Source organism: Ambystoma mexicanum, chromosome 7q, assembly GCF_040938575.1.
Source record: "Ambystoma mexicanum isolate Mex_15411 chromosome 7q, UKY_AmexF1_1, whole genome shotgun sequence".
Taxonomy (NCBI): domain Eukaryota; kingdom Metazoa; phylum Chordata; class Amphibia; order Caudata; family Ambystomatidae; genus Ambystoma; species Ambystoma mexicanum.
Genome location: NC_090941.1, coordinates 139,437,102 through 139,460,801, shown reverse-complemented (window position 1 = coordinate 139,460,801; position 23,700 = coordinate 139,437,102). Strand labels below are relative to the sequence as shown.

The window sequence follows — 23,700 nt, the reverse complement described above, 5'->3', positions numbered from 1 at the left end:
AAACCTGACGCCGGATGTGCTGACCCGGATACACCTCTTTCAATTAAAGGAGGACATTATGCGAACGGCGAGAGACAGAGAACCAACAACCTCCCGATCCATGCCCATCCAGCTCTACCAAGACTTGGCACCTAAGGGTGGTCACGGATTGGCTCAGAACCAGAAACGTCTGATATCGGTGGGCATTCCCAGCGGGGCTCCGCTTCGAGTGCAAGGGGCAGCGATATACAGTTGTGTCAAGGAGTCCCCCCCCTCCCCTTCTCACCTGAGTTCTATCTTTGCTGGATTTCTTGATCGATGCCTTCTTGCGAACTGATCGAGTCTTGAATAAAGGTGCACGAGTCTCTTCCGACTCCAGCGTGCGTTCAAGGTTCCGGGATGCAAGGATCCAGGAGTCCAGGAAAGTAACAGGTTGCGCAACAAGCACACGAGTCCAGTAACCAAGCAAAGAAGGAAAGGGACTAGGATGGGGTAAGCTGGAAGAAGCAAAGGATACAATACCACGAGCTACGGAGCACACGTCTGGTCGCTACTTCGCAATAGCATTGAGACGCGCGGGGCCGGGGCACATTTATGGGACGTACAACGTCCGCCGTGAAGGCTGGTGCGAGGCGTGTCATGTGATACAGCCATGATGGAAGAAACGATGAATACAAGCCCCGTCGCAATAATGACCAGGAAGTCCAGAAGGGGCGCGTTCTGTGGGTCATGACAGAATGCCTCCTCCGAAAACCTGTTCCACCAGGTTTGCCCGGGTGTATAAGGTGAAATCTTCTGAGTAGTCGAGGGGCCTTGAGATAAGAAAGTGGCCCCCAGGTTCTTTCACTAGGAGGATATCCTTTCCATTCAACCAGGTATTGAAGCTGACCCAGTTTATACCTGGAATCACATATTCGGGATACTTCATACTCCAATTGGTTGTCGACCAGTAGAGGAGGAGGAGGTTGGCAGGATTTCCGGGAGAATTGGTTGTAGGGTTTTAATAAGGATGTGTGGAATACTGGGTGAATTCTCTTCCAAGAGTCTGGTAGTCTAATCCGGTATGAAACTGGATTGATAATTTCCTTGATGAGAAATGGACCATAGTACCGAGGGGCCAACTTGTTTGGGCGTAGATGCCGGGGTAGTAATTTCGAAGACAACCAGACTTGATCACCGATAGCATAAGAAGGACCTGGTCTCCTTTTTAAATCCGCATACCTCTTAGTCTGTGTTCTGGCCCTGTTTAAGTTTTCTTTGGCCTCCTGGTGAACATTGATGAGGGTTTCTATCCAGGAGTCGACAGTAGGTACTGGTGTAGGATGAGAGAGAACAGAGGGTAGAACCGATGGATGGAAACCTTGGCTACAAAAAAAAGGACTGGTCTTAAGTGCTGAATGGTCAGAATTGTTGTAGGCGAATTCGGCCACGGGTATCGGGAGCGACCAGTCATCTTGAACCTTGGTGGCGAAACATCGAAGATACTGTTCCAGGGTCTGATTAACACGTTCTGTGGCCCCATTGGTTTGGGGATGATAATCAGACGATAGGGCGCGTTGGATTCCCAAAATGCGACAGAGATGTTTCCAGAATTGAGAGACGTATTGAGGTCCTCGATCAGATATGATCTTCGAAGGAAGTCCATGTAAACGAAATATGTGTTCCAGGAAGATTCCAGCAAGCTCGGACGACACAGGGGTGTAAAATGAGCCATATGAGTGAACAAGTCTATGGTTACCATGACGGTCGTGTATCCTCGGGAAGGTGGTAATTCCACAATGAAGTCTGTAGCAATAAATTCCCATGGTCTTGTTGGCAGCGATGGTTGCAGTAGAAGACCCGCCGGTCTCTTGTTATCTTGTTTGTTTTGACTGCAGACAGCACACGCTTTGATGTACTGTTGTACGTCGGTCTTCATTCCAGGCCACCAAAACTGTCTTTGTATAAGACGGAGAGTGTTAGTTATGCCACGGTGTCCGGAGTGAAGGGTATCATGGCAGAGGTTTATCATTCTTTGTTGTAATTTATGTGTAGGAATGACCAGTGCATTGTCCTTGAATAAATATCCTTCCTTAACTCTTAGGTTCCATGGATTCTTCCTTGAATTATCCTTCCAGAGGTCAGAGGACTGGGTTTGCACTCAGATTTCTTCCAAGAGGTTGACTGCTTGAGCTACAAAGATTGTGTGGGGAAACATCTTAGGATAGGCCTTGTCTTCAGTGGTTACATAGTCAGGACGTCGAGATAAGGCGTCAGCAATCATGTTTTGTGATCCAGGAACATGAGTGATTTGGGTTTGGTACTGGGCAAAGAAGTAGGCCCAACGCGCCTGACGACTGTTCCTGCACTCCAACGACTGTAGAATTTGAAGATTCCGATGGTCCATGTGGACCTGAACTGGATATCTAGCACCCAGAAGTAGATGTCGCCATTCAGTGAAGGCTTGGCGGATGGCTAACCGTTCCTTTTCCAGGACGGAATAGTGTGTCTCACTGGGAGTCAAGGTTCGTGAGAGGTAAGCAATGGGGTGTTCCAGTTTATCCTCAAGTACCTGTTTCAAGACCGCTCCTATGGCGTAGTTAGAGGCATCCGTTTCCACTAGGAATGGGCGATTTATGTCGGGTTGGGCCAGGATGGGGGCTTGCGTGAACTCTGTCTTCAATCGTTGGAATGCTTTATCTTGCGGTGTAGACCAGATAAAGGGGGTGTCTTTCTTCAAGAGAGCAACGATCGGCTGAACGATCTCGGAAAAGGTAGAAATGAACTTCCGGTAGAAGTTGGCAAGCCCCAGGAAGGATTGAACTTGTTTGACAGATGTGGCAGCGGGCCAAGCCAGTATGGCTTTTACCTTTTGAAGGACCATACCAATTCCTTCTGGGCTAAGGATGAATCCTAGGTAGTGAACAGAAGTAACGTGAAACAAGCATTTTTCGGGTTTGGCTAAAAGTTTGTGTTCACAGAGTCGTTGTAATACTGCCTTTACATGTTCTTCATGCTTTAGAAGATCCTTGGCAAAGATCAATATGTCATCCAGATAGACAATGACGGAGAGGAATAACATGTCAGAAAACACCCTATCCATAAACGTTGAAAAACTGCGGGGGCATTAGATAGTCCAAAGGGCATGACTAGATATTCATAGTGACCAAAGGGTGTTCTAAAGGCTGTTTTCCATTTGTCTCCTTCCCGGACACGGATTAAATGGTAGGCACCCCGGAGATCCAACTTCGTGAATATTACGGCGCCTCTCACAGCTTCCAGGATATCCGAGATCAGGGGCAGTGGGTACCGATCTTTGAGGGTGCATTGATTTAAGCCACGATAGTCGAGGCAAGGTCTGAGTTCCTTGGTGTCCTTCTTGGGAACGAAGAACAACGAAGCACCCGCTGGAGATTTTGAAGGTCTTATGGTGCAGTTTTCAAGATTGGTGTCCAGGTATTCTCGGCGGGACTTTTTCTCAGGTTCAGAAAGAATGAACATTCTGCCGAAGGGTATCACTGCTGAGGGATCTGTATCTATGGCACAGTCTTCATGTCTGTGAGGGGGTAAGGCCTGGACTATGGCAGTTGAAAATACATCAGCATATCCCTGATAGGCCTCTGGGACTTGTATGATATGGGAAACCATGAGTGGTGTTTTCTGGTCTCTTAGTGGTTCTTTAGGAGGTGTCGAGGAGGGATCCAGGGATAGACAGTGGGACATACAAAACTCTGAACCCAGGAAATTGATCCTGCTGTCCAATTGATATACAGATTGTGCTTTTGTAACCAGGGCATACCCAATACCATCGGGTAATGGGCTGACTTAATGATGTCGAATGTAATACGCTCTTGGTGATGGTTTATGGAAAGTTGGATCTCTTTTGTCTGCAGGCTTATGGGTCCTGAAGAGAGGGGTCTTCCGTCGATTGCTTCCACCGGCTGCATGGTGCTTCGTGTCTCGTACGGAATATGATGACTAACAACCCAGTCTTGATCAATGAAGATTCCCATAGCTCCGCAGTCCACCAAGGCCAGAATGGGATAGGTCTTATTCTTGGAGGGCGACAGGAAGGCCTGTAGTATCACCAAATAGTTTTGTCCAGGAGAGTTCAAGGATGGAATTGATGTGGAGCAAACATCTCTCTCCCGTAGCTCTGCTCCATCTAGGATCGGGAGCTGGTGTTTCCCGAACGCCGAGGAGGGGGCTAGAGGACACTCCCTAACCAAGTGTTTGTCTGAGGCACAATACATGCACAACCCCGTATGAATCCTTCTCATTCTTTCTTGCAGGGATATAGGTCCATGGAAGGCTCCTATCTGCATGGGTTCAGGTACTGAGACTGAGCCTGGGTTTGTGTCCGTCTTGGTGGTATTCTCGAAAGACAGCTTCGGAGGATTAGCTCTGGATTTCTTCTTCTCTGCCTTCCTTTCCTGGATACGGAAATCTATTTGAAAGGCAAGGTCCATTAGTGCCTGAAATGAGTTTGGGTGAGCCACTCTGGCCAACTCATCCTTAATCTCCTCATTCAGTCCTCTCCTGAAAAGGGTAAAACTAGCCTCCGGGGACCAATCAGCTTTCTTGACTAATTGCTTGAATCGGGTAACATACGGGAGCATATCCTGGGATCCTTGCTGGAAGTCTAACAGGCGTTCCTGGGCACTATAGACCTGCTCTGGACGGTCAAACATGGTCTTTAGGGCTTGTATGAAGCCATCATAGTTGTCCAGAAGAGTATCGCCGGAATTAACGAGGGGCGTAGCCCAGGTCAGGGCATTTCCTGAAAGGTGGGAAATTATGAATGCCACCTTAGTCCTGGGAGTTTAAAAGTAATAGGGCTTAAAAGTAAAGTGGACCAAACATGAATCCAGGAATCCACGAAGGGTATTTGCTGAGCCATCGTATTTGTCCACTATGCCGCCCAGCAATACACTTTCTTTTGTGGCAGAATCACGGGATAGAACTAATTGTTTGAGAGCGGTGTTTTCCGCCTTCAGATTCTGCACCTCGGTTGATAGCTCTTGCATGCCACGCATCAAATCCTGGACAGCCGCTTCCATGTCCATATCGAGTTCGGTCGGGTGGCGTCTCAAACTGTCAAGGAGTTCCACCCCTTCTCACCCGAGTTCGATCTTTGCTGGATTTCTTGGTCAATGCCTTCTGGCGAACTGATCGAGTCTTGACTAAAGCTGCACGAATCTCTTCCGACTCCAGCATGCGTTCAAGGTTCCGGGATGCAGGGATCCAGGAGTCCGGGAAAGTAACAGGGTGCGCAACAAACACACGGGTCCAGTAACCAAGAAAGGAAGGAAAGGGTCTAGGATGGGGTAAGCTGGAAGAAGCAAAGGATACAATACCACGAGCTACGGAGCACACGTCTGGTCGCTACTTCGCAATAGCATTGAGACGCGTGGGGCCGCAGGGGCGTGGCACATTTATGCAGTTGTGTGGCTGCAAGAGACACACTTGCTCCCTGAAGATGAACACAGGTTAAGACATGGAGCCTTTCCCATGCAATACCTGGCTTCAAGTGGGAACAAGAAGAGGGGAGTGGGTATACTGATAGCCAAAGGAATCTGGTTTGAGAGAAATTTTGTTGAAAGGGTCGCAGAGGGCAGATACCTGGTGGTGGGAGGGATGTTGATGGACCAGCATGTTACATTGGTGGCAATCTACGCTCCAAACGATGGACAAGACCAGTTCCTGTTAGGGCTGTTGCCCAAGATTGCAGAGTGCGGGACAGGGCAGATCTTGATAGGGGGACATGTCAATGGCGTAATGGACGCCTCGATGGATAAAACCATCCCAGCCACCACCAATGATAGCACTTACAGACTTGCCTTAGCCCGATTCCTCAGAGAATTACACCTGATCGAAACCTGGCAGTTCTTCCGTTCCCAGGATAAAGCCTACACCCATTATTCTACCGCACATAGAGGCTTCTCACGAATCGATATGGTGTTAGTTTCGGATACCATGATCCCATGATCCCACAGGTTACAGGGATAGATATAGGGGTGCGCTGCTTAACCGACCATGCGCCGGTCTCACTGATGGTGGAAGTGCTTACCCCCCATCCGAGAGTATGAAGACCGTGGCGGCTAAATGAGATACATGTAACGTTTTCACTACACCCAAGTCAGACATTGGATTACAAACACTAAAACGAAGGAAGGGGCCACTCGGATCCAGCAGGTCTAGAGCTTACCATAAAAGAGGGCGTGCCGGAGAAAGGGGTGTCAAGACTCTATAAACTGATGAGTAGGGCTGACCCAGAGGAGAACCTACCGCATATGCAAAAATGGGAGCAGGACGTAGTGGAGCCGGTACCCGGGGAGGTGTGGAGTCAAATATGGCCATGGCCCACGAAAAGTTCCAAGTGCGCCTCAACAAGAGAGGCGGTGTACAAAATGCACCTTAGGTGGTACATGACTCCGTAGCGGCTGCATTCCATTAACCCAGAACACCCCCCAACATGCTAGAGAGGCTGTGGGCAAGTAGGGGACTTGATCCATATGTGGAAGGCCTGCCAAGTGGTAGAGACATACTGGAAGGAAATCCTAAGCCACACCAAAGAGGTGGTGGGCGTACAACTCCCCTTACACCCATTGGTAATCCTGCTGGGAAAGGCGGCTGAGGGATGTTACGCGAACACTGGGTAAAGAGCAGACCTCATTACCCATATGCTGAACTCGGCTAGAACCAACCTGGCACAAACATGGAAAAACAAGCAGGGGCCGGTAGTGGCCAGATGGTGGGTGAGACTGTGGGGAGTGATGGCCATGGAAAAGGTAACAGCACTGGCATACGGATCGCTCCCGAGATACCAGAACACATCGTTGCCATTCCACGAGTTTATGGACGATAAGGAACAAATGTACTTTAAGCCTAATCACCTCTGCAGGGTTTCCATCCTGTGAACATTGTGTATTAATGATGGGAGTTGGTACGCTATGCATCTTTCATATTGGACACTGTTGTGCTGCCTTAATCAAAGTTGGAAGTTATATGGCCCAAAAAGGGGGGGGGGTTATAACAGTTCTACTCATGAGTACTAATGCAACGAAACCAAAGATGGGAATGATGCTGGTTCTCTCTAGGCTGGACTGCTGCAACAGCCTCTTTCCCAGTCTGCCTTACTCTACTCTCTGCAACTAATCCAGAACAGAACTGCGAGACTTGTCCTTGGCCTCACACCCAAGGACCGTATTTCTTCAGCCCTGAAATCCCTCCACGGGCTCCCGGTGACTGCAAAGATCAAGTTCAAGACCCTATGTATTGTTCACAAGGCTTTCTGGGGCCTGTGCCTGCACTACATCCAACTTTCTCTTCCAAAATACCTTCCATCTCCAGCCCTTTCACTCAGATAGCTCAAACCCTCTGAGGATCAGATGCTTCTCCAGGCAGGGAGTTGGGGGTAGATCGCTCCCCTCTGCAGGTGCCGCCCTCTGGAATGGCCTCCCTACCCCTCTCAAACTTGACCCGTACCACCTGAAGTTCCAGAAGCAGCTCAAGATCTTCCTTTTCTCCTGTGCTTTCTGCCCCTCTCTTTCGTTCTCCCCTGCTGATTTACATGTCTCCTGTACCGCCTGGTTGCTTGGCTACCCTCAGAGTCTACTAGGTACCAGGTTCCTCTATGATCATTGTCCCCTGCACTGTCTGCGGGCCTGCCGCACACTTAGGAGCTGTAACTGTTACCCACAGTCCCCTGCCTCCTTGAACTTACCCAGAGCTGTGCTGCCCTGCCTGCACTTACTCAGAGCAATGCTGCCCTGATAACACTAACCCCCTTCCCTCTCCATGGCATTCCCCCCCTTACCCCTGCACTTTAATTCGTAGCACTTGCACAATCTGAATGACACAAGTCCTAGTAAGATCGTTTGTCTTGTCTTCCCTCTATCTTTCCTCCCTTGTCGTGTCACGCTTAGAAACACTTGTGTACAGGCACGTTATAAATGGCATGTATCGTATCTTTCGCCCCAGGGAGATGGGTAGGAGCAAAGGTCTCTATCTACCCCAGGCTGGCTCTAATGAATAGGCATTCTCTGCCAGGTGCAAGTCACGTGTGTGGAGACCGTATTTCAAATTATTCTGCTCAGTAATTCATGAGAATTTTAGCCCTTTTTACTGTGTGGTGTCATTACCTTCTTTGCCTCTAGAGACTTGTTCGAGCTACTTTTCTCTCTGTGTTACTTGTGAGCTGGTGGGAACCTGACCCTTCAGCAACAGATGTTTCTTTGCTTCTTCAGATAGAATTATGTCCATCGTTTGGGATCTGTTCACTGTCTGTACTTTTTTAATGTTGGCTTCAAATCTGACTTCCCCTGCTAATCTTGGCAAACTGCGCACATTATCTGCGTTGTTCAGGCTTGGCTCTTTTTGCTAGCTCAACAAGACAGGGTCTCTGCAGTGTTGGGGCTTCTCGATGTCTCCCATGCACCTAATCTGGCTGCATCCTCCATCTTGGTTTGCATGGCCACTCATTCTAATTGCGTTCTGCATTAAGCAAGCTTTTATGTGTACTCTCGTTTGACTTGTGTTTCAGCATAGGAAAGAGTCTATGGCCCTCAATACGAGGTTGGCAGTAACCCGCAGGTGCCAGCTACCTCGTATTAGCGTTACCGTCGCCTGACATCCCGTTGAAACCAGGATATCACAGGCAGTGGCGGTGCGGTAAGTTCCCATTCCCATGGAGTCCCAAAGGACTCCATGGGAATGGGGACACTGAAGCACCCTTGTTAATTGTGCTGGTGCTTCAGTGAAAAATCTGCCGGTATGGGGCCTGAACTACCAGCAGGTGAGGCCTGCCAGTTGTTCAATTCCCCCACCGGTAGACTTGCAGTGAGTTGGTCCGGAAAAGGTGCTGTTAACTTGTTACGGGCAGCTTTATATTCGGACCGGCTCACTTGTGCAAAGGCCCTATATTTCTTCTAACCTAGTTGATGCGAGCATGTTCGTCGTGCCTAAGTGCAATTTGACCTAGTGTTCGTGTATCTTTGTGTCTGGATGTGTATGTTCTTCGTGTCTAATGCACCTACGTATGCTGGCCTCAGCGATTATGTCATTTAGCTTATTTGTGATCACAGCTCATTCAGTTGTTCCATCGCCTGCAGGTTTATTGCCTTGGTGATGTCATCTGTGGAGGGTCTCTAGGGCTGCCTCAGTGAGTTGCATCTTTCACTCTGGCGGTACAATGGTGGGGAGGGGGTAGACGGCAAGAGTGATGTGCTTCGTTCATGTCTGTCGCGCCTAAATAAAGGGAGGGCCGGTGCAATTTGCCTCTCTTCAGCCTCGTACTCAGAGTTACAAAACATGTCCATCTACCCTGGTGCCTTCTGCAGAGTGGTGACCCTCTGTTCCAATCTGAGGGGCGAATCCTGCATCTGAGCTGTCAACAGCCTGAAACTTCATGCTTGGCTGCTGAAAGGTTCAGGAGTAAGAAGCCGGATTTGTCGAAGGAGGTCCTTGGCGTGTTCCTCTCTGCTAGGAGACCCACCACCAAATCCATAATGCGTGTAGATGGCATACGTTTTCGGCTTGGTGCCGGCAGAGGTATCTGGATCTTTTTACCTTGTCCACATCCTCTATTCCGGGTTTTCTGCTATCTTTGGTTTTGACAGGCCGGCAAGTTATCACTGTGATGGGGCATATTGCTTCTATTTTGGTTTTCAAGTGGACCCTAGTGTGTGTAAGGCTCTTTTTTCCCCCCTCTCCACCGACATCTAATTCTTCAGAGGTTTATGTAATCAGTTGTTCCCACAGCAGTTTGTTGTTCCAACATGGGACTTAAATTTAGTGTTAAGGTTTCTTAACGGCGCTCCATTTGAGCCACTTCATTTTTGTTCATTAGGATTAGTCAACCTTAAGGTAATTTTCCGGGTTACCACCACGTCCGCAAGATGAGTGAGTGAGCTCCAGGAGTTGTCAGTCAAGCTTCCCTACTTGGTTTTGTCATAGGAGAAGGTGACATTCAGAGGGACAACATCCTTCCTCCCGAAACTGGTCTCTGATTTCCATCTCTCTCAAAAGTTCCATCTTCCTGTATTTTTTCCTCTAACTCACCCTTCCAAGCGAGAGGAATGATTACATTGGCTGACCAGTGCCGACCCGTCGGCTATTACATCTCTCGACGAGAGTGGCCATGAAATATTACAAACTTTTAGTTGGTTATGCTGGTGCCCGTGCTAACAGGGCTATGATCGAACAGACCCTGTCTAGGTGGATTATCCTTTGTATCTTGTAATGCTTTGATCTGATGGTAACGATGTTCTTGAGGGTCTCAGCGCACATTCCACCAGAGGACTGGCTGCCATCTCAGCTCTGCAACCTGGAATCCTTGTCTGCACATTTACAGTGCGGGTTCATGAGCTTCTTTGCACATGTTTGTTAAACATTACTGCTTGGAGTCTGTCTGGTCTGGATGTTTGGCCAGAGCTGTCCTTTAGTGTTTAGGCGGTTTTCCTTGCTCGCCTCTCTTCTCCACATCTATGTGCTACTATGGGAGTCTATCAAAGATGAGGAATCGGTGGGAGGAAGGAATCCATTAGAAGACATATTACTTACCTCTGTGTAATCTTCTTTTTGATGGATTCCCCATCTTCCCCCTACTTGCCCATCATGGCGGCTAGCAACTACACCTTTATGTGGTCTCTCATTGTCAGATTACTAGGGGGAAAATGGTGGAACTAAGGTCATCTGGTGCAGTGCCTCAATATATACTGGCCCCAATGACACATCTTGCGCATGGGGGCATCGGGCATAGCCAATGCCGAGTTGTTCTGCGCTCTCTGGCAGTGGAAACATTTCAGAAGAGCAGCAGCTCTGGGAGATAGATTTCAAAGATGAAGAATCTGTGGGAGAAATATCCCTCAGAAAGAACATTACCGAGACGTAATTAAGTAATTTGTTATTTTTAGTTAAGTCCGATTCTTACACATTTTTACTTTTTGGTCCAATTTTCCAGAATCTGACCACGGTCGTTGTCCTGGTCTATGTATATTAATGCACATTTAAATACTGAAGTAAATGATGAATAACGATTTATGTCATGTTCTTGTATATAAGCACTTTGGGAATAATGTTATAAAATGTGTTTTACTGTTTGCAGGGGGTAGTCGTGGGGAGAGGATCCTTTTCAGAACTCCTGAAATCAGGGGTGGACTTTGCTTCCCTACTGAAAAGTGAAGACGATGATCAGCCTACAACTCCAGACACAACAATCCTGAAGCCAGTGCGAATCCGGACCTTCTCACAGACATCGATTTTGTCACAGGATCCATCAGTGCAATCACAATTAGAAGGAGCGGCCGACCATCTATCAGTGAGTTGGTGAATGTGTGACAGTTGTAGCATGGCATCGATGTAAAAGTGACTACATATCAAAAGAGGGTTTTTTCAGTTAGATTGGCAGTGAATGGCAGTCTGTGTTTCATCACTGCCTGTGTGCAGTGGTTTGTGTTGTGTGTATTAGTATTGTCTGGGTGTTGGAGTTCAGCAAGCAGCAGCAAATCATTTTTGAACACCCTTGTGTGAGGCTATTGCTTTTGAATGGGTGTTTTCTTTTGGCCAGGGCTCAGGACAACTGCTTGTTGTGCGGCTGTGTTTGCGTAGGATGTTACGTGCCCTCACAAAGAGAATGCACATTACCTTCCACAGCTGAGCTTTGCTCAGAGGAGCTGACGCATTTGGTATCAAGTTGGATGTGGCCTTAATCATCATAGGTAGTGCCATGCACCATGCCTCAACTCAGGCCTAGCTTATCTGTATAGTGTACCTTGCCACCAGCTTGGGCTACTAATGATCATCATATTTTTGGTAGAAGTTTGCATATCTTAAATGGAGCCCCTGTGCTGCAGAGACTTGGCTGTCACTATACCTGTCAAATGGCACACTATGACCACTGAACCTGCTCTCTGCCACTGGCAGAGCAGGTGCTCCAAATCAGGATACTGATGCAGCAGGACACAGATACACACTATTGCTTTTGGCATGAAGTTTATGAACGGGGGATCTCATCCACAGATTACTTTTTCAGAGATGGAATTTCCTACAACAATTTATTATTAAATAACAATTTTAAAAGCCAAGATTTTCACACCGTTACCAGGAGTGAGCCTTCCACTGTACGGAAGATAAAGTCCTTATCACATTTTTCTCTTACCCTCTACCTTACTCTTTTCCACATGTCCTACACTATATATCTTTGTTATGCGTCTACACTTTTCCATGGATTTCCTTGCGTGTTACATTTACAATGTTGAGAAGAAAAGCCATTCCGGGTGCTCCAAGTCTCTGAAGCCACTCTCCCATAGTCTAGGAAATGCATTCTAATGCCTGGAATTTCCCAACAGAACTCCTGATAAATCCAGAATAGCCCCTCCATGTATTATTGGCAATGTTGCCTATTCTCCTCTCCTTCCATAGCCTGTCAACCTGTGTCCACCTGTCGCCCTTTATCCTTCTCCAACAATACTGAGTCTGATGGGACATCATCCATCTATGAAAAGCTACTCTTGTCACCTTCGCGCATACCCCGGTTGCATAGACCACGGCTATATTTTGTTTGTTTGAGGTACGCTCCATCAGTGTTCTGGAATATATCATGTTATTAACAAGGGTAGCAGCCTCATCAGCAGGCTCATTTCAAAACCAGAGAATCCTAAGATGTACAGCAGCAGCCCTATGGTATCCCCTAAATTCATGCACAGCTGTATCCCCTAACAGGTATGGCATTTTCATGAAGCCCAGCACTATCTTCGGTATAATATCACTCTAAAGTAACTTTTGCACTGGCCCGTCTAATTTAAAGGAATTTACACTGGCATCAACTGAAACACATATGTTTCTGTTTGCATAACTTTATTCGGCCTTCGGGCCATCAAAGTAAATCCTATCAACATTGTAGTCATAAAACAGCAGATAAATGCAAAAAGGAAGGGGAAAGAGGGGAGAGAGAAAAGACGACAATAATCAAGAGCCAATCTTATTCAGGATACCCAAAACTCTGTGGGCCCAGCCACAATTGCCCCCAGAGAGCATCACCCCACGGATGTGAGATTTGCCCCAGTTAGGGGAACTTTACATGTTACAAGTCTTGGTGGGCCATCAAAGTCTGTGTTGGGATGCATACTGATTGTTATTCCAATCCTAGCTTGATGACAAGGCCTCCCATTACTCCCCAGGAACCACTTAGCCCGACCATGGTCCCAAACGTCCAGCATAATTATGTCATCAAAGTAAGTCCTTACTTGGAATTCTGCGACATCCTGCCATAGATTCCCTAAAGACAAGGGCACAACCTCTTTTGGACTGCAGCCAGTGAAACCATTTATTTAACAGGGCATCCCTTGGCTCTAGCTTGTTTACTTTCAGTTTGGGAACCCTGTGAAGATATATTGTGGCACCTCTACACCCACCTTGGACTGGATGAGTGAATGTTTTCCTTTTCTTACGTGGGCTAAATGCTCTTATCTCCTCCCTTCTAGAGCTATCTGTGCCCAAATATTGGCCTGGAGTTGGGCACCATGCTGCTCTTCTGTATCTTAGGCTCATGGGGGAGGTGATGGAGAGTGATCTTCCAGATACCAATAATTTACGTTTGTATTCTCTTCACAGTTTTAGACGCGGAAGTGCCTGACCCAGAATACAATACGGAATAAGGTCTTGGGGGCCCTCAGAAACCGATTGGCTGGGCAGAGGCTCCTCCTGTGAACTAAATCGCCCCAGGGCCTCAATCAGTACTATCAGCAGTTTCCTGATATCTACCAACTCAGCAAGAACTTGGCTGCACTTGCACCCCCTGACTAAATGGTCATCCTCCTCCAATGGATTGTCGATCATGTCTATGCCATGGTTAGATCCATTTGTTGGGGGTTTGCTGGGATTAGAAGCCCAGAGTGGAGATAGATAAAGGAAAGAGCTAGCCCCCGAAGTTATGGACGACAAATGCTCACTCCTGGAGCAGCTGTGGGAGCTTGAAGATGGTTTAACTCCATGTGCTCCATGGGTCGCTGTGTCCCCTAGAGCCACAGAGGATGTAGCAAAAATCGACAGTGATGATGCAGCAAGGGAGCCCATAATGGGTACAGTGGCCAATCGCAGACCGGGGTCACAGCAGGACTGGACGACAGGACTTTACAGGCAGCTGCTGACGGGACCAGAACTGATGTAGCTGCCTCATTCACTGCTGCCAGGTGCAGAGCCTCAGGTGACATGTGCTGGGTAAACCGAGTGGGTGCCAGGATGGATACCCGAGAGTCACAGTGCAGGGGGATGCCTGCTCGGTTTGGGAGCAAGGGGGAATTCATACTGTTCCATGTCATTTTACCGACACCTGTTTTTACGATGGGTGTTTTGCCGCAGGAGTTTTTCTGAAAAACGTCATCGAAATTTTGTTTTCATTATTTTTGGGGGCGTTCCCACCAACCCTCCTTCCTTTAACTATTTTTTTTATTCCCTCCAAACCCTTTATTTGTCCTATTCCCGCCCTTCCCTCCCCCCAAAATTCCAGTGCTGTCATAAAAACAGGTGTTGATGGAAGGACGCTATAACATGAATACTAACAGGACCCAGAGTGGTATCTGTGGCTGTATCCATGGGGGTCCCTCCAGTTATAATTGTACCAGGGTTGCTTTCGTTGAGAGCAAGGTTCCCCTCCACATTATCACTGATGATTCCATCAAGGGCGAGGTCGGCAGTAGCCGCCACGGTTAGCCCTCCCTTTTTCCCCCCCTGCTGGCGGCGCCTCCTCCCAACCAAGGTTTTGCGCTGGGATTTTTGCGCCGTTTGATCATTGTTAGCCCGATGAGCGCAGAAAAGAAGCAGGGGGAAAGGGGAGGTTTTTGGAGGCTCCATAGCCAGGGATCAAGGGACATGCATGCCAGGCAAATGCCACCGCACTTTCTCACAACTGTCTTTGGCGCAGTTGGTCTAACCTTGGAATTTTCAGGTCTTCAGAGAGGCAGAGTCAGACCATTCCCGACTAAACTCGGGGCCTCCCCCTACTCCCCACTCCCCTCCAATGGCACCAAACACATGCTTCACTACTGTGAGGGCTGATGGTGGTGCCAGGATGTCTCTTTGGACTTGCTCCACTCCCAGATCTTCGCGGAACACCTACGCATGGAGCCAAACACCCCGCAGACTTGTGCGCCTGCGGGCTTCGGCCCTGGCAGGCCTGCGGGCATGCTGTGAGGAAAATGGGGCGTGACCTAATCCACCAATGCCAGTATGGTGACCCTCCTGGGACAGCAGCAGCATGGAGAGAAACACCTCGCAAACTTGTGTTCCTGCGGGCCATCATTCCCATCAACAACAATGGGAATCTCCCGCAGAAGTTCATTTAGTTCTTTAATTATTGTAGTACCCCATCAGATTCTGTTTGTACATCATAGCTATATTCCAATGCACCCATAGTACCAGTTGCCCGTTATTCATAAGCCTTCCAAGCATGCCCTTTGTAATCCCATAACCATGTGTCTTGTTACAGTAAATTTCCAGGCCAGATAGCAACTCAAACTCCTCAATCGTTTCTACCACAGAGTCTTTCACATATAAGAGGATATAGCCAGCATTCAGTGCTATGCCGTGACCATCGCCCACCACCATAAACCCATCTCTCACAAATCTACTACAAAAGAACGCCACTAAAGACTCCAGAGCAAATGCAAAAATGAGTAGTGACAGGTGGCACCCCTCCCTAGTGCCACACTGGATCATCTCCTCCTTGGAAGGAATACCATTTCGATTTATTCTAGCTATCAGTTAGTTCATAAAGGAAATCTACCAAGCATTACCCAATCAACTTTTCCAGTGTCCGCTGCATGTATCTCCAGTGTAGTGTATCAAAGGATTTACATGTGTCTAAGCACAAGAGTGGACCGCCACTTCCGGTATCCTTAAGCGTACTATAATCCAGTAGCAGAAATAGACCCCTCAAATTAAATGTAATATTTCTACATGGATTGAAACCTGCCTGTTCCTCATGGATCAAAAGTCGATCAAACTTGTCCAAGTATTCTAGCCAGTATTTTACATTGTATGTTTCTGTCTGTTTAAAAGCGATAAAGGGCAGAATGAGCCACATTTCAATGCACCTTTACCAAACCTTAGTAGCAAGGTTAACGTTGCGTCCCTCATGGTCCGAAGCAGTACTTTAGCTTCCAATGTGTCATAAAAATCTGCACACAGTCTGGAGGCCAAGATTGCTTTGAATTCCCTATAGAATTCCACTGTCGGGCCAACCCCACCATGGGTCATACCGCATTTATGTTCATCAATTACCCTGGGGACTTCAGTGTTAGTAGTGACACAGGCACCATACAAAGGACGCAACACCAGAGGGGATGATTGTATGCCTTCTTTATTAGGCTTACAAGAATCAACTGCTGTTCCTTCCCTTAGCGCCTCACCTTCCTCTTCCTGCTTCCCGCTTGCCACTTCCTGCTTGCCCGCTTGCTTTTCTTGCACCTATCCTGAGCCGGCAGGCGAAATTGAGCCGGCCCACATCACGAAGGCACACCATCACAAAGGCTGCCCTCTGCCTGTCTCGAGCCTGTCATGGGCCGTCAAGCCGGTGACCAGAACCCCTGCTCGATCAGACTACTGCACTGCGCGTCAGCACGGTAACACTGCCGCCTCTGCAGTGCCTTGAACCTTTGTTTACAATGATATTGCCTCCCACCCCAATGCTCAAATATTATGTGCCAACCACCCACATGCAGATGTCCCCTATTCCATTCAATCATCAGGCGCCGCACAAATATGCCTAGTTCGAATCAGGTACCAATACGATCATAGGTGCGATCAACCTGTATACCCGTGCTATTGACGTCTCTGCTATATATAGTTGGATACACCCTGTCCTATAATTAGTGGTTTATTCTTTACGGCACGTTGTTATAGTCGTGCACTGTACTGACATCGCTGCATTCATGTTATATGGTACACCTATACTGGCTGACAACCTATGTATTTACCCTACCATTTCACTGCTGAAATCGTACCGTCTCACTCCTGCATCGTTCAGTTGTGTTGCCCAATACTGTTAAGGAGACCAGATGCCTAATTGACTCACGCGTATTGTCTCATTAATGCGTGCTACCGAGAGTGTTTGCATCCTTAAGTTGTGCTGCCTAATATTGTTGTTTAAGGGGACTCGACGCCTAATTGATTCACTCGTATTGCCTCATTCATGTATGTTACCGAGATGCCACAGACACTAGGAGGTTTTGCTTTTCTATGTTAACATAAGCTGACCCAGCAACCAATCTGCCGCATCTGTATTACCCTCCATCATTGTAGTACCATACCCTAACACTCAGTGCCTCTGATACTGGCCCTCCCAATTGACTAACCTTCTGCCCTTGGTGTCCTATATGCATTGCCTTACCCCGACCGTTCTATTGGAAAAATGCTAACCTTAATAACTTTACTATATATGATGGCAACCCCGTTACCCCTAGGCCCTAGAAGCCAGGTTCAGTTGTCTGAGCTCCCACTAGGTCCTTCACATTACAGCTATCCTACCCACTCTCAACGCTCTATCAGAAAACTCAGATCCTAGTACCCTAGTGCATGAATTCAATAATATCATGCTCTCCACACTTGACAAATTGGCTCCTCTTAAACTTAGATCAAGTAAACCCAAAGCTCATCTAAATAAATGGTTTACACCACATTAAAGAGACCTACGCATATTGAAAAGAAAAAGCGAAACCACTTGGAGGCTCTGCCCTTCAAACGACAATAAAGCTAAATTAACCTCGCTCTCCTCGCTGTACAAAAGAGAAGTTTGCCAGGCGAAGCGTAACTTGTATGACCATCGCATAGTTAAATCTAATTCCAGTATGATAGAGCTCTTCTCCATACTAAAAGAACTTGAGTCGATAATAGCCATACAGGATAACTGCACTAAGGACAAGTCCTGGTGTTCTGACATCCAACATTCCCTAGCAAACAAAATCATCACACTCCAAAATAAAAATTCAGTTAAAAAAAGAAACTTTGAAAATTCAGGACTAAATCAAAATTCTCCCAAACAACAATCCTCCCTTGGCACATCACACAACTTTTTACTTTACCAAATTGTCTGCCTTGGAAGTAGAAAAAAATATCCTTTCGCTTAAACCCTCCAATTGTAAAGGTGACATTTGCCCTGCACAACTAATAAAGGATGCTGCCAGAGAACTATCTCCTTTTATTACAAAATTAATTAACGCCTCCTTTGCCACAGGTTCCATTCTTGTCAACCTTAAACAGTCATGGGTACTCCCTCTCCTCAAGAAACAGACCTTAGATCCCCTCACCCCTACCAATTACCGTCCCATTACGACGGTACTGTTTCTACTCTAGATATTGGACAAAGCTGCGTACAATCAGATTCAAAAACACCTAGAACTATATAAACTCTTAGGTGAGAGACAATCTGGCTTCCGCCCTCTACATGGAACTGAAACTGCCTTAATTGACCTGAAAGCCCCAATTGATGATTTGAGAGATAAAGGGAGGACAGTACTCCTGCTACTTCTGGACCTCTCAGCAGCCTTTGACTTAGTGGATCATAGAGTCCTCTGTAGACATTTGGACTCTGCCGCCCACTTCTCTTCAAAGGCCATCAAGTGGATCAAGTCATTCCTGAGCGAAAGAACTGTGAGATTCTTCTCTCCCTCAGTAGCCGCAGATCCTATCCCCATCTCGTGTGGTCTCCCCCAAGGCTCCTGTGTTTCCCCAACTCTTTATAACATATTCACCAAGCCTCTGTTTGATGATCTGGACCATCTAGGTACCTACACTAATTATGCAGATGATACACAGATCCTCCTCTCGCTTTCTGGGGATCATAGTAAGGACTTCAAATTGGTGAACAAGGTTTATTTCATCATCCAGTCATGGATAGCCACTCACAGCCTCTGCCTAAATGATAGGACTGAGTTGATAATTCTGGGCACCCACGCCAACATTAAAAAACTAGGCCAGGAATTCTCCTCATTTAACAAAGATGGAAATAGCATCCAAGTCTCCGAGGAAGAAAAAACCCTTGGTTTCTACCTTGATTCCACGTTATCATTTGATAAACAGGTAAAATCCTTGGCCTCCACCACGGCTTACACTTGTAAGTTGATAAGAGCCGTCAAGCCGTTCCTCTCCAATGACAGTTGTCTAATCCTGGCCAGAGCTTTAATACTCTCCAGAATTGACTACTGCAAAGCATTGTATTCAGGAGAAAATTAAACCATCATTCAAAGATTACAAACACTACAAAATAATGCTTTTAGAGCAGAACTTGGTATAAATAAAAGAACCCACATCTCCTCCATCAGGCGCCAACATAAATGGCTGTCTACTGATAATAAAATACAACTAAAAATGCTATCGCTGACCCATAAAGCGCTTAATAATTCTGCCCCCACATATCTGATAAACAAACTTCACAGGAGGATTTCCCTCAGACCGACCAGAGCTGCAAACTCAAGCCGCTTGATAATGCCTAGTTACAGACTCACCACGATCGGTGGAAATAGTTTCCCAGTTAAAGCGGCAAAAACTTGGAACTTAATGCCAGAAGACTTGAGAGGAGATCAACCTTACCCACGCTTTAGAAAAAACGTAATTCAACACCTCATTTCCACTTAGTTGTCTTGACTTGCGCCACCCACCACTTTCTGTATAGCTGCTAAACCTTACTGTATATTGTACTTTGTAAACCTGCGTGTTGTAACTATTTAGTGTCGCATTCGGCAAACTAGACTTATGCTACACCTGCTAAACTTTACCGTGTATTTTGTAATTATGTGTGATTTCAGATGTTTATTGGGTGTCCAGTCATTTGGTCGACTGAAAACTGGTCGACTGCAATTTGGTCGACGCAATTTGGTCGAAAACCAAATGGTCGATTTTTTTTTTTTTATTTATATATTTATTTTTCGGGTTTTCGTTTTGTAAAAAAAGGGGTTTTTAGAGAAAAAAGGGGGTGGGGGGAACCCCCCCAAAAAAATAAAAAAAAGGGTTAAAATAAAAAAAAATAAAAATTGAGCATTTGGTTTTCGGCCAAATTGGTTCGACCATTTGTCTGGTCGACCAATTTTTTTCGACCAAATGTCTGGTAACCGTTTATTGTATAGTGCACATTACTCTAACTTGTAACCATGTAAGCCTTGTATCTTCTTATTGCTGCGCTCTGCTTCCTACGGGTCTGGTGCGCATAAAAAGTGAATAAACAAACAAACACTCTGTCTCTCCCTTACAGGTGCAGAGACCTCGAACATCACCCACGGATAAATATTCTGACGCCGGGCTTATCACTCTTCCCCCAGGCGTGCGCGGGTCTCCTGGTCATACGCTGAGGCCATGCACTCCTCTCACTGTGCCCTGATGACTATGGTGTTTCAAATCTTGTATCAGGTGTCGGTCCCCTTCAGGGTAAATATACGTGTCAACCTGTGGCTCTCGAGGCTCAGGGTCTGGTTCCGGTGGGAGCGACTCGGGCACCTCTCTTTTGATAAGGTGTTTGAACTGTGAGCTGTTCCTTGTAATTTCATGTTCTGAGTTCTGTGCTGTCACCACAGTCCCTTTGACGGCGACCACATTCAGCGGTTTCTGTGAGTATCTCGCATCGGTTTTCCTTGTCATGACTTGTTGGACGAGGACTTCATCCCCAACTTGGAGGTCTTTGGGCACTGCCCTTCTTCTCATGTCTGAGTCAGTTTTCGCACGTTCTTTTCTCTGTGTCTCTCCTTATGATCTCCACACCTTCCTCTTCTGGCTCACTGGTGTCACTGGTGTTTCTCAAGATGCAGGTGTTGTCTTGATAGCGCATCATTAGTCGGCGGGTGTCTTATTGGGGGCTTCATGGGGCGTGTTGCGATAGTCTCATAGTAGCCTACACAGTGCTTCATGTGGGTTGGTGGCTTCTATGCAAGCTCGTTGGACTGTCTTTTTAATTGAAGCCATGAATCGCTCGGCCGTGCCATTGGCTTGTGACCATCGGGGGGTAATAGTTTGGTGCGTTAATTCCATGTGCTTTGTGAAGGCCGCAAACTAGTGGCTGTTAAATGGGGGTCCGTTGTCAGATTTGATGGATCGTGGGATGCCGCACTCACTGAGTACCTCATCGAATGTTGCGGCCACTTGGGGGTACGCTGTCGTTGTCATCTTCTTAACGATGGGGAATCTTTAATATTCCTCGATGAATAGTAGAAGGTATTCACCAGACTCCATTGGGCCATAGAAGTCGACAGCTAACCTGTCCCACGGTTGGTCTGGTATGTGTGTCGGTTGTAGCAGGATGGGGGCTTCCGCTTGCGCTGTACATTGATATGGCAAACAGGTTTTGACCCAGCTGTCTGCAAGTGAGCCTTAGAATGGGAATCATATGTGGCACCTCAGCTGTCTTTTCGTATTGTCGGCTCCCCTGTGTCCTTCATGTGCTGTTTTGATTACCTCAGCCCTGAGCTTTGCAGGAATGATTAGTCGGCTCCCTCTCAATAGCATGGAGTGGTCCTTGGCTGCTAACTCTGTATGCACACCCGCAAGTTTCTCCAGTTCTTCTTTGTACACCCTCGGGTGGTTTTGGACTGCGCAGCAGTAATCCTTCCATTTATTGTTGCATGCAGGTCTCATGACCAATGACATAGAAGGTTCAGCTGCGGATGCGGCCGCAATGCCGTCAAGTGATATTGCATGTAGTAGGGTGTTGGCAGCCACATAGTTAATGTATTCTGCGTCACATTTGCGGATCATCTGCGCCCCAGCTGGGTGGCGGGAAAGGTAGTCTGCCGGATTCAGATCTCCTCCCGGCCTGTGGATGATGTTTTAATCGTATTCTTGCAACCTGATACCCCATCTTTCTATTCTGGGTGGTATTTTCGTGCATGGGTTGCCAAAAATGGAAAGCAGTGCCTGGTGGTCTGTGATCAGTGTGAATCTCTTTCCAATGATGAAATTGTGGCAATGTTTGCAAGCCCATACCGTCGCCAGGCTCTCCTTCTTGGCTTGCAAGTATGCCGATTCTGTGGCCGACAGGGCTCGGCTCGCATAGGCGACAATGGCATCAACAGTAATTTCCGTGTGCCAATTGGGGTCGAAGTAAGCCAGGTGTCATGCCTCGGCTAGGGCCGTTTTGATGGAGTTGAATGTGACCTTGCAATCCTTTGGCCAGGCGAATGTCGAGTCTTTTTGCAGCAATTTTCTCTGGAGAATAGCTCAAGGGCAATGTGCTCAGCTTGGGAGCAAGACGATGCAGAGCAACACACGTTCGATTCCCGGATCCGTGCTTTGAAACCTCTGGGTATTAATCGTGTTATAAATAACCTATCATGTCATATCAGGGGATCGGTCCAAGACGCATAGTGTGGGCTGTAATATGCGCATTATCCGGCCATACCGAGGAACGATTGTACGTTCCCTGCTTCTGCTGGTTCTTGTCAGTTGGTTATTGTGCTTACTTTGTCTGGGTCCGGTATCATGCCGTTGTCCGAGGAAATGTGACCAAAAAATGGCAGTTTACTTTTGCTGAATCTGCACTTTTCTAGGTTGAGTGTCAGGCCGGCCTCATGTAGTGCTACACATGTTGCTAGCATTGCTGTGTCATGTTCTTCCTGCGATGTGCAGAACACGAGGATTTTGTCGCTGTAGTGTAGCGCACCCTTAATTGGTCTAACTATATGTCAAATGGCCTCTTGGAAAATCTCTGCAGTATAGGAGATGCCGAAGTTTAGACGCCTGTAGCGGAACAGACCTTCATGTGTGGCTAAAGTAGTGACGCTTCTCGACTCTGGGTGCAGTTCTAGCTGGTGGTATCCTTGCATGAGATCAGGCTTCGAGAACATTGTCGATTTATTTAGCAGCACGATCATGTCCTGAATGCACGGACCAGGGTGGCGTTCCCTTTGTATGGCGGTGTTGGCCATCCTCATGTCTACACATAGACGTACGCGTCCTCCCTCTTTGGGCACAATGACTAATGGGGATACCCATGGTGTGGGACCTGTCGCTGGCTCAGTGATGACGTTGTGATGTAGTTGGTCAAGTTCTTTCGCGATGGCTTCCTGCAGGTGTAAGCCCACCCTCCTGGGGTGTTGGGAGACTGGTTTGACGGATTCGTTGATATGTAGTTTGACGGGTGCCCCTTTGAGTCTTTGTAGCCCCTTACATAAATGCGGGAACCTAGATAGAATTGTCTCCTTTGTGATGTAGTCTTGACTTTTTGGGGTAGCGTTGATTCGGTATACATGCTACTGTTGTTTTCTGCAAATGCGGACGATTGAATCACTTCACCGTCTTGGAAGTGGATATCAATAAGGCCAGGCAGCATGCTGTGTGGTAGCTGAGGAGGCAGCAACCTTTTGTCGTGTTTCAGATTACGTGAATGGTGCTATCTAGCGTTAGCACATTGTTATCAGCCATTTCTTAAATCGTCAAAATGAATGTAGGGGTAGTGTTGCTCCCCATTGAAAAATCCTTGAATTGGCTCTTTAGAGTTCTGGCCTCTAGGGCATCTGTAGAAATTATTTTTCCCCCATGATATTGACTGTCGCCCCTGAGTCAACTAGAAAACAGAATTGTTTGTTCCCTAGGTTGACAGCTATTCTAGGCGCCTCCCTCGCTTCATGGTCGTCCTGGATGAGGTTGACCTATTCATCCAAACAGTTCTGGTTGTAGTCATCCCCTCCACGATACAGGTTGTTTTGCTGATGTTCACCATAGTCTTGATGTGTATTTAGGGGTTCATATTCGTCCCCGAAA

General features: G+C 47.2%; 1 protein-coding gene across 2 annotated transcripts in view; it reads left to right on the top strand.

Moving 5' to 3' along the window:
- Positions 1-23,700, top strand: part of ABCC4 (ATP binding cassette subfamily C member 4 (PEL blood group)) — a 2,280,107-nt gene that overhangs the window by 1,016,956 nt on the left and 1,239,451 nt on the right. For both annotated transcript variants that reach the window (XM_069639145.1, XM_069639144.1), the window contains exon 15: positions 11,066-11,278. In XM_069639145.1, the coding sequence (XP_069495246.1) occupies positions 11,066-11,278 (213 nt within the window). The remainder of the gene's footprint in view (positions 1-11,065; positions 11,279-23,700) is intronic.